This window comes from Manis javanica, chromosome 6, assembly GCF_040802235.1.
Source record: "Manis javanica isolate MJ-LG chromosome 6, MJ_LKY, whole genome shotgun sequence".
In the NCBI taxonomy this organism is placed as follows: domain Eukaryota; kingdom Metazoa; phylum Chordata; class Mammalia; order Pholidota; family Manidae; genus Manis; species Manis javanica.
The window spans coordinates 21324843-21335867 of record NC_133161.1 but is presented as its reverse complement, the minus strand read 5'-3'; the positions used below and the strand labels follow the sequence as shown (position 1 = coordinate 21335867).

General features: G+C 38.4%; 1 protein-coding gene across 2 annotated transcripts; it reads left to right on the top strand.

Annotated features, from left to right (window-relative positions):
• Window positions 1–186: 186 nt before the first annotated feature.
• SSMEM1 (serine rich single-pass membrane protein 1) lies at window positions 187–7657 on the top strand. 2 transcript variants are annotated; one of them, XM_037019595.2, is made up of 3 exons: window positions 187–274; window positions 5143–5191; window positions 6766–7652. In XM_037019595.2, the coding sequence occupies exons 1-3, from the start codon at window positions 212–214 to the stop codon at window positions 7257–7259; spliced, it is 606 nt and encodes a 201-aa protein (XP_036875490.1). In that variant the 5' UTR covers window positions 187–211; the 3' UTR covers window positions 7260–7652. The 2 variants fall into 2 exon arrangements, with proteins under 2 accessions (XP_036875490.1, XP_017495863.2); XM_017640374.3 differs by lacking the exon at window positions 187–274 and adding an exon at window positions 1210–1451 and having other exon boundaries at window positions 6766–7657.
• The last annotated feature ends 3368 nt before the right edge of the window (window positions 7658–11025 follow it).

Sequence of the window (11025 nt, the reverse complement as noted above, 5' to 3'; positions counted from 1 at the left end):
AGGCCCGGGCTCCCAGAAGAGCATCCTAGACGAGGCCACTCAGGCGTAAGGCAGAGGGCCAGATGCGCACTGCCTGGGGAGCCGCCCTTGGGGATGTGGAAAGTGTGCTCCTTAATAAGCTATTGGATTGTCATATTATGTCCCAAAGACCAAAATATTTCATAAAATGCTCCTAAGGTCAAATAGAATAAAATGAAGTTTCCTTGTGGTAATGCATGTTAATGAAAATCTGCAGGCATGCGATGCTGTTAAAGATCTAACAAGTGTTTTCAAGGTAGGAGTTTAATAATGTTTTGATTGCCTTAGTGGCAATGACGTTTTGGCTATAGTTTTAGATTTAGAGATGGACTAACTTGAAAACTTATCAAAGTGAAAGCGTTCAAATGTACTGTCAAAATGTTCCTCCCTACCCCGAATCAGACTCTTGACTAAGAAATTGTGTACATTTGATGTAATTCACAACAAACATATGTATTTTTTTCCTGTTAATGTAATCTATAAATTGTGCATTTATTTGAGGCATAAAAAGGAACCTACTGCTTTCAAATTTGATATATAGTTGACATCTGTTAGTTTACTAGGGTTGCCATAACAAAATATCATAGACTGGGTAGCTTAAACAACAAAAATTTTATTTTTTCACGGTTTTGGAGGTTGGACGTCTAAGGTCATGGTGCTGGCAGGACTGGTTTCTCCTGAGGCCTGTTTTCTTGGCTTATGGACTGTCTTTTATGTCCTCACATCGTCTTTTTTTCCTGGGTCCACACATCCCTAGGGTGTCTCTTCCTCTTATAAGGACACCAGTCATATTGGCTTATGGCCCCATCCTTATGACCTCATTTATCCTTAATTACCTCTTTAAAGCTCCTACCTCCAATTTTAGTCAAATTGGGGGGTTAGGGCTTCAACATATTAATTTGGGGGGAATACAACTTAGTCTGTAACACATTTGAACTGTGTACATTAATTTGTAGTGATAGAGTGGCTGAAAAAAGGACATGGGTACAGGATGTACAAATTTCAAGAAAAAGATTAAGGCAGAGTGCACCATAGTGAGGTATGGAGGAAATACCATATGCTTCAAAAGTAATTTAGATAAATCTTCCCCAAACTTAGAAATCCAAGAAGTATTTGTTAGTTCCTGTCACAATTGCTGAAGTATATGTCACAATAGGGTGCCAAGGGTGTTGTCATACACATGGAATAAAGTTCTTCCCAGCCAGCTTCATCGCTTCAAGCATGTTTTATTTTCAGAGCAAGAAGCCATCATGGGAGACCTTTTTTCCTTATTTTGGGAGGCGGATCCTCCCCCCATACCTTTAAGTCTTACCATTCCAAATCAGGACTGTGAATGCCAGAAGGATGACCCTTGTGGGGCAATAGGGAGCTTCCTGCTTTGGTATTTTGTCATTATATTGGTCGTGATGTTCTTCTCTCGGGCATCTCTCTGGGTAGGATATCCTTTCTCATTTTAAATAATGCATACTGTATACTAGGGAATTTTCCATAAAATAGATTACTTTGATGAAACCACTTTTTAAAAGTTTGTTTTTCTAATTTTAAACACAGTGCAACCTCGTCCTAGAGAATCTATGGATATAGAAAAGGATGAAGAAGGAAATTTAAATAACTGTTAACATTTTGCAGCATATTCCAGTTTTTTTCTTTTTCTCTCTCCCAATGTCTCTCTCTTTCATCTTACATGGTTAGTATTATATTGTATATATTTTCATATCCTGCTTTTTTAAAATTTAGTATTATATTGTGATATTTCCCAAAATTATATTTACCCAGCAGCACTCCTAATGACTGCATAATTTTGTCCTGTGGTTGCACCATAACAAATCTGCAATTTGGGGGCATTTTGGTTGTTTGCAGTTTGTCCACATGCTACATAATGCTGGGATAAACTTCCCTACTGGTTAATGACCTCCAAATTCCTTTTATAGCTATGTAATTCTAATCAAAGATATACAGAGGTTGTCATATTTATAAGATACATGTTGTAGGAATCAGGAGTTTTTAGAATGAGCTAATGTACTCTTCCCCATGGAATAAGATGCAGAACTAAAACTAAACAGAACTAGGTCACCACTCTAGACCACCTACTAGCAGAAGAAAATGCCATCCTTTTAGGATTAACATAGCCTGCTTTATCAGGACATGATGCCCCAACACATTATGAATAACTGAGCTCTTATAAATTGCTGATATGGAATCCTTTCTGGCCATTAATACCAGGTTGATGATGAATCAAACCACCATCATTTAGCATTACAGCCTCTGGGCTAGCAATGGTCAGCCTAGACTGTGTGCTGTATCAGCTCTAGATGGAGAAGGAGAGGTTTGTATGTCTATGCCAGCTGGATTCCATTATAATAAAGACTCATCCCCTTCACCACCTCTTCTCCCTGAGAAGAAGTTTTGGCTAAATGCTTCTTAAAATAGATACTTTGTGCCAAAAGGAGATTTAGAATACTGATAGCTTATAGGTATCTTAGACTCCCTAGCTAAACCTCCTGGATTAGTCTGGTCTAGCAAGAAAAGCTACTTTTGAAAATTAACAAAAAATTGAAATTGATCTTGGCAATTTCATCTTAAAGACCACTTAAGAGGTCAGAGCTGTTCTGCTCCCTTGCTTGCATCAGTTCTTTGGAGTCATGGAGCCTTGAGCTTCAAGGACCTCAAGAACACATATGGTCCAGCCTCCTGCTTGTAAGCAAGTAAGGTATCAGTATCTTTCCTTTTTAAAATTTTAATTGATAGGGCCCAAAGACATTAAGTGACTTGTCTAATGTCACACAAGTGGTTAGTGACAGAGGTGGGAATAGACCCAGGTTTCCTGCCGTATCATTTGTTTGCTTGAAAGCATAGTTGAAATGTTGGATTCAGTCTATTCACTGCTGATGAAATCCTTAATTATCTTAGAGGTTTCTTCTTTCACTTTGTACCCTTATGGCAGCTGTAATCAGCTGAACTGCTTCTTCTGAAGGGTCCCAGATTTGAAATCCAAGAACTATAGGAGAGCTAGTCAAGGAGGACGGAATTTTTCCTTTACTTTGAACTTCATTTCCTCTGCTAAACTATGAGCTTTTATTTACAAACCTTGAAGTAATGGTAGAAGCGTGATGGAAATGTGGTGCTAATTATGCTTAAACATGAAGCACGCTGATTTCCTCTGGATTTGTCACTTTTTAAAATGCACTTACCCTTTTGCTTTCAGAGACTTTAAATACTATATTTAGTTTATACATTTGTTTAGTGTTTATTCAGACTGCTAGTACTGGTATTTTTCCAAGCAATACCAGTCCAACCTTTTCATTTTGCATATGTGGAAACTGAGTTTAGGGAGGTGTTAAGTGGCTTAGTAAATTGGAGTTGATTAGTAGTGGAAAAGCAGAACCATAGCCCAAATCTCTCCACTGACCTATCCTACTCCTCACAGCTGGCACTGCTTCTGTGTTCACTCACTGAGTCACACACAGACACAGCTAATAAAATGTTTTTGGTAACCACAGTTCATATGACTCCACTTAGCTTGATACAAAATCTTTCTTTTGATTTTGAGATTATATTTTTATTTGACATAAAGTCAATACGGATCTTTCCACGAAAATGACATAAACCTAGTAAGTGTTTTTGAACGCTATCCCCCCTCCATTATAAAAGTATGTATTATAGAAAATGTAGATATTATAGGAAAGTAGGAAAAATGAAATAAAAACCACATTAAATAGAACTTACAAATCACTATTAACTTTTAGGTTTACAAACTTCTAATCTTTTAATAATCATCTCTATACCTATTACATTAAAAATATTTAAGCCCCCCACAAAAGCATTTTTAAAAGACAGGTATGGTAAAAGAGGATTCCATTCAATATTTTCAGAAAATGCTTGAATTAACCCAAAAAAGCAGAGAGATACTTTACTAGAGATACTTGCCTACCATTATATTGAGATCATATTTTTAAAAAGGAATGGGCCAAGGATCTTAGTTGTGAATACCCAAGTATGGCACTTTTTGACCCAAAGGAAATCTGACTTTCTACAAAAAATTGTAGACAAGTAGAAAAATCTGAAGGGAAAAAAAATTACTGTTTCACCACTCAAAGTCAACCATTGCTAACACTTGTGTACATTGCTTAAATTTTTTCTTTTCATATTTTTATCATACTGAATATATAAATTTACATTTTGATTTTTAACCTAATATAACATTTATTTCCTCTTGTTATGACATACTTTTATTATAATTTTTACAACTATATGTTATATGATTATACAATCATACCATAATTTTTTTAACCATTGCTCACTTTTGAATTTTGAGTTCTATATTATTCTAATTACACTGTGATGAATATTCCTGGTCACAAAGCTTTCTCTCTTTTGGGGGTTATTTCCTGGTGACAGGTTCCCAATAAGAATTATTATGTGTCAAAAACAATTATGAGTATTTCTAAAATCTTTGATACATTCTGAAAGAGTTGCTTTATATTTGCATCTTTTGAGAAAATCATTTTCAGCATCAAAAAGAGGAACAATGATCTGAAAAATGGGATAAATATATTTATGGAGTTTTGGGGCAGGATATTTTGAAATTGGAACTGTTCAAAGAAATCCATTTCTTCTGATTGCCATATTCACAGACAATATATTATGGCTGCATTGTGGAGGAAAATTTCTGAAGGATCTAGGAGATATTAAGTCTATAAATTCAGTAAAGAGCTTAAGGCTTATCAGTAACTCGACCTGATAAACTGTCCTTTAAAACATAACTTAAAAGTAATCTCTATACTATCAAATCTGTTTCTTAAGGGTATTTCTCTATGATGTAAGTGATTACAGGGAAACTTTGTAATCTATAGCTCCTTATCAGTTTTATTTTCTCTCAAGTCTTTGTTCCATTTTGCTTGGTTCAAAACATTTTGATAGATTTTGCTGTCAAAGCACGGTCTTCCTAATGGACAACCCAAGTAGGATCACTGGAATAGGCACACAGTAAGTATTTGTTGAACTTCACTGAATGTTTAAAATTAGACATTGTCAAAGGGTCTGGGGCTGTAGTGTTTCTTAACAAGTAAATATGAGTGAAAAACAACTAAGATCACTATTTATTAATTTATATTTCTGACACAGATGTCTGACAAGGATAAAGACAATGGGACAAGCACTTCATTAAGTAAAGGTGAGAGCCAGTGCATATTTGGTATTGGACAATGATGAGAGAAAAATGTGCTAAGTGTGGAAAGCAAATAATAGAGGTAAACAGCCAAGAATGTTATAGGGCCTTCCCAGACCTGTGGCAGCCCCTTGAAAAAGCTCCTTTCTTTAATGCAGAAGGACAGCTTAGCTGAATTAGCAGAGGCTCCAGAGGCTATACATTCCTGGTAAGTAGAGGTCAGGCTTTCTTTTCATTCCTCAGCATTCTCCCTTCACACAGTTTGCCTTTCACACACCTTTATGTTAGTGTTATGACAAGATTAAGAGCTGTGTATGACATCTTTTTTGGTAACCTGTAAGCACTGGTGAACTGATAGATGTTTAACAATTGGCTTTCCAAAAATGTGTGTGTGCCTGTATATATGTTTTTAAAAAATGTCCCTTATATAAAGGATATATATCACACAATTTATGAGTAATAAAATATATAATACTCTTTATGGTAAATTCCACATAGACTGCTGATTCTCACAAATACAGAATAATTTCCTTGATATTTTGCCAGTCCCTTGCATCCTTAGCTAATGTCTGGCTGCAATCAATGAACAAGTATATTTCCAATATGAATGTTACTATCCTTTAAGTTAAGGAGTAAGATGAAAGAAACAGAAAGATATGTTTTGGAGATTAACTTTGATATAATGATGTGAGTTACTTCTTGGCTGAACTGGATAATAGTTTTAGAATACTCGAAGTATTTTGGGTGCTATCCACAATGTAGTGGATATAGGCATGACACTTTTAAATGTAATTTGTATTAGTTAACATGTTGTCTTTAAGCCTAGACAACCAGTAAAACCATAAACCAATACCTGATTTTTATTCCATAAAAACTGATATCAAGTTACCAACATGATGTCACTGAACTTGGAATTGGGAAGAAATGCACAGTAGCATATCATTACATAGTATTTCCAATATCCAGATACAACAGACACAGTTTCAAAAGCATGTCATAATAAAATGTAGTAAAATAATTAGGAAATGATGAGTTCTGAGTATTGATTACATTTATTTGTAAATTGATTTAGTGGTAAGTTTATATAATTTAATTTACTAATGGCTATTTTAAAAACCATCTCACAAAAATACTTGAAAGTTTAGCATTCAGTTCTTCTGAGCTGGCTGGTACGAGCCAACATCAGCACACTGCTGTATTAAGAAGAGATCCTTTTTAGTTTCCTCCCACCTAAATCACACATTTGAATGTTTAAGACTTCCAGGCAAAGAGAAAAAGGTCTTTTTTCTGGAAAAGTTTGGAGCCTTTTCCCTTGTTCTGATATCAGGAGTCCACAAGACTTGAAAAGTAATATGTCAAGCATCTATTTGACCTATACGATCTTTGGTTTAGGAGATTTGGTATGGTACTAGAAAATGCAGTCAGCTGCCAACACTTACAAATGAGTGGGGAAAAGTGGTGGCTTGGTTAATGGCCACTCAGAACAAGCCCATACATGCCAAAGGCTTCATTAGGTAATATATGTAGTTATAGTAAACAACAATAAGCTTAACATGTTGATTTGTTTCATTGGTTGTTAGCAAGCAGAGATACATCCTGCAAGAGGCAAAGCAAAGATGGTAGCTGGGACTCTTTACAAATGATGAAAAAACCAAAGCAGAGCGAACTTACCCCTGTAACTGATTCAGAAGTGGCTTTGGTCAATACCAGTCCTGAACGAAGACTAGCCAGGTGCCATTCTCTAATCAGCCAAGTGAATCAGAACCAACCCGACAGTGATACTACTGACTGGGACAGTGAGGAATCTAACTGGGGAGCCTCCTCATGGAAGGAGAGTGAAAGTGAGCACGACCCATCACCAGCCAGTATTAAGAAGAAAAAAAAAGCTCAGAGGCCAAGGAATGTAGCAAGTTACCAAAAGAGGGAAAGGCTCTGCCTTCACTGCAAAGCTGTGAGAACCGATGAATGGTTGACACGCCACTTCCTTCAAAACACTTCTCTAACCCCGGTGAAGGGACATACTCAAAAGGATAATTCTGTACCTGAAATTAACATAGAATGTAGCAAATTTTGAATTTCATCAAGTCCTTACCTTACTTGAAGCCAAATGAAAGAGATTAATAAAAGACAAAATATCACCAGAGCCCTATGTGAGGAGGCTTTTATAATAAAGTCTCTCTACTAACAACAAAAACATACTTAGAACCCAAGAAGTAAAATTTCAGATAATTCTTTGTTAGTGAAATTGTTTATGGCACCAGTGGGACATCAAAGATCTGCATCCTCTATGAGTTTATTAAAAAACACAAGACAGATATTTTATTCCTTGAGTGCATGTATTTTATGTCTGTAATACAAATAAGGAAGCTCTTAGAAAATATATTTATCTTCAGAAACCATTTAAATTTATTCATATGTTTTGATTATCTCACTGACCTAATGATTTAATTAAAGATGGTTGGAAGAGAATGAACTCATATTCCTCATGTCCATACTTGCAGTGACTCTACCTTCGCTGTACTGCAGTACATGTACCAGCTGGGGGTTGGTGAGAAGGAGAAGCTCAAGAGCCTGAACTAAGAGCTGATTCCTAGAGCAGACCAGGGAGGGAAGGCAGCATGACCCAGAGGGGCACCTGGGCCCTTCACAGTTATTGTCCAAGGGGCATGGCAAATGTTAAGAGAAAAAATTATTCTGCCATTTGTTAAAATGATAAGGAAGACTTTATTCAAGACTATTGTAGTAAGGTTTAACTCTATTACAATAGGGGAAAGAAATCAATCTCAACTCCAAATATAGCAAGGACAGTGATAACTTAGAGCCAAGGAGCAGGGTAAAAGGGTCAGTGGATGGTAAATTACTAAGAGGAGACATCAAGTGAAGGGGAGTTCCTGCTAATGTGACTTAATAGAATTCTTGCTAAGGCAGGAGGAGGAATTTGGTCGTATATCAAGGGTGATCAAATATCAAGGGTGAGGGACTCTCACTAAACTTAGCAGGGTTCTTGCTAAAACTGGTCTGCACAGGCTAAAGATACCATGGGCACCAAAATTGAGATCTGGTTATGAAGAGCACTTAGAGGAGACCCACTAAAGGAGTCTTTATTGTAAGTTAGCCATAGTCCAGATATAGTTGGGGCTGGCTTTTCCAGTTAAGTGGGGTCCACAGCAGTAGGAAATTCAGGCAGGCATAGGCAGCCATTCTGGAGATCATTCTCCAGGTGGATGGCAGAACCCCAGCTGGAATATAAAACGAGGCCCACATCCCAGAAAAGAGTGTTGGCAAGGATAAAATATGCAGCAGGGACTTGGGGCACGGGGCTAGAGTTCAAAGAAGGGCGTAGGTCTATATATGATAAAGACTGCAACCTAATACAACGGCCTAAGCCTTTCACAGGGACCTGGAAGAGAGAACACAAAGCTATGACTTTGGGCTCAGGAGTCACTTCTGATAACAGCAGCTTCCTTAACTTATGGCAATAAAGAAACTGAGGGGGCAACCACTGAAACTAGGCTACTAGAATCCAGGACATGGGATGACATTTCTGAGCTTATCTGTGAAGACTATCTTACTCAGATTGCTTTAGGATTGGAACAGGTCTGAGGCTGTGAATGAAAAGCAGGACAACTTTAATACACAATTCAAGCTTCAACCTTTTCCATGAAGACTTTCTTTCCTCCTTGACACCCCTCCTCCACTTTGTTCCCTCAGGCAGAACTCACTACATCCTCTGTCATGCTCCATTGTACCTTGAAAAGCCCTCTATCACAGCACCTTTAACATCTTAATGTGTTTGTTTGCAAGTCTCTCTGTCCTATCTATATCTATATCTATATATCTATATCCCAGACTTTAAAGGTGGAATCCATGATTTGTCATCTTTGTTTCTCTCTGATCCAGCACAGTGCCAGACAGATAATGTGGTTAACTCAGTATACAAAGAGACTCATGAATGTAAATGAGAAGAGCTGGGGAAAGAAGAGGCAGAGAAAGCAGGGCAGTGGCCAAGATATAAAACTTAGTGAATGATTCTGATATCTCTAACTTGATATGATGTTTGTTATCTAAATAGCACCAAAACAAAAATGAAAAACTAAAACATCAAAATATAGAAGTAAGTTGCAGAGGCAGATTTAGACTCAAGTTATCTGGCTTCAGAGTTTGGGCTCTTAATTACAATGATTTTAGCCATTATTCTCCAAGGGTGTAAGATCCTGATTTCAAGGTAAGCTAAGCACCACCTCCCACACAGCTGTAAGTGATGTCCAAGCAGATATGATCTCACCAGGAAAAGGAAGATCATGACTTTTTCCCAGATAACAGAGGGAGGGCCGGTGCTCCAAATGTTTTGCTTGTGGATCTAAAATATAAGCCAATGACAGTATTATCTGAAGAGTCATTTATATCAAAGACTGCTATTTTTCATGGTCTCACCCATGGGGCTAGAACAGATCAGAATTGGGGGTGGGAGATAGCTGCCTACAGGAAGAAAGAAGCAGTGTTGAGTTAAACCAGGGTCTATAAATATGAGGAGATTAGCTATGGTACATCTGTGAGTACATTAAACCACAAACAGAGGCTAAACACAGCTGGGAGGACATCCGAAGCCAAGGAGAGAAACACACTGAAGCAAAGGCATAAGGCAAGGACATGGTTGGGGGAGGAACGAAAATATGACCAGGCACACTGGGACTGGATCAGTGAGCCAGGAACAGAACCCATGAAGTGGGAGATCATGAAACCAAGGCTGCAGACTCCAGCTGTGGCTGGATGTTGTTTGTATGCAGAGGTTGGTATGAGTTGTCAGGTTGCGGGTCCCTGTACTGCACACCAGTTCCTTTTTGCTGAATGGGACAAACTGGGCTGCATGTTTTTATGGTAGAAAGCTGTAACATGTTTGGGTAGCTTGCTTAAGGGGAGGCATGGAATTCTTGGCTTGTCTCTATCTGTGGTGCACCACCCAGCTAAATGATCAGAACCAACCTCTGTGGCAATGTCCAACTACATGGAGCATAATTCTTGTCAGGAGCTATGATGCAGGGAACTATGAGGTGTAGGGAAGGGTCTAACTGTGATGGACATGTTCAAGAATGAGAATATACATATAGGAGCTGTTTAGATGGGGAGCTGGGAACTATGGCTATAGGGTAGACAGTCTCAAACTCTTAACCAGTGTCTGCTTTCCAAGATGGGATGGTATAGTTTATGTGGGAGGAGAGATGAGGCAGTAGGTTAAATCTAAATCTAATAAGCAACAACAATAATACTGAAAATAAATCACTTTTAGAGAGTGCTTGCATAGCTCCGGGAGTAAGGGAGTTCCCTGCCTAGGGCAAGTTCCCTATGAACGGAAGGTTGGGTTAAAGGGTTTTATTGCTCACAGCTCAGTCTCTCCTTCAGCTTTCCCTGGCACACTCCCAAGTCTTTCCTCTCTGGCCCCCAACTAGCAAGCCAGCTCCATTCATCCCTCCAGCCACAGTGTACGTTCGCTTCCCTTGCCAGCCCCTTCCAGGAGGAATGCCCCAGGCGGGTCCCTGGTGACTGGTGGGCACTAGACCAATTATGTATCAGGAACAGAGGGGAGGAGAGCATGGCTGTTTTCTCTCCACCCCTTGCCTTGGCTGCAGCTCTGCATGGCCCATTGATATGCAAATAGGGTGGGAAATTCTGGGTGCAAACTTCCATTTACCCCATAGCTTGCCATATGCCAGGCACTAAAGTAAGCATTTTATGATTTATTTACTCTTCAAAAATAGGTATCCCAATTTTATGGATGATAAAACGGAGGGAAATTAAATGACATGCCCAAGGTCATATAGGGGCTGAGTGTGGGGGAGCTG

Excerpts from the sequence above, each read along its gene's own strand:
- SSMEM1 (XM_017640374.3), top strand. The coding sequence starts at position 1,269 with ATGGGAGACCTTTTTTCCTTATTTTGGGAGGCGGATCCTCCCCCCATA. Across the intron at positions 1,452-5,142 it reads TCTCTCGGGCATCTCTCTGG|ATGTCTGACAAGGATAAAGA; the intron begins GTAGGATATCCT and ends TTTCTGACACAG. Across the intron at positions 5,192-6,765 it reads AAGCACTTCATTAAGTAAAG|CAAGCAGAGATACATCCTGC; the intron begins GTGAGAGCCAGT and ends ATTGGTTGTTAG.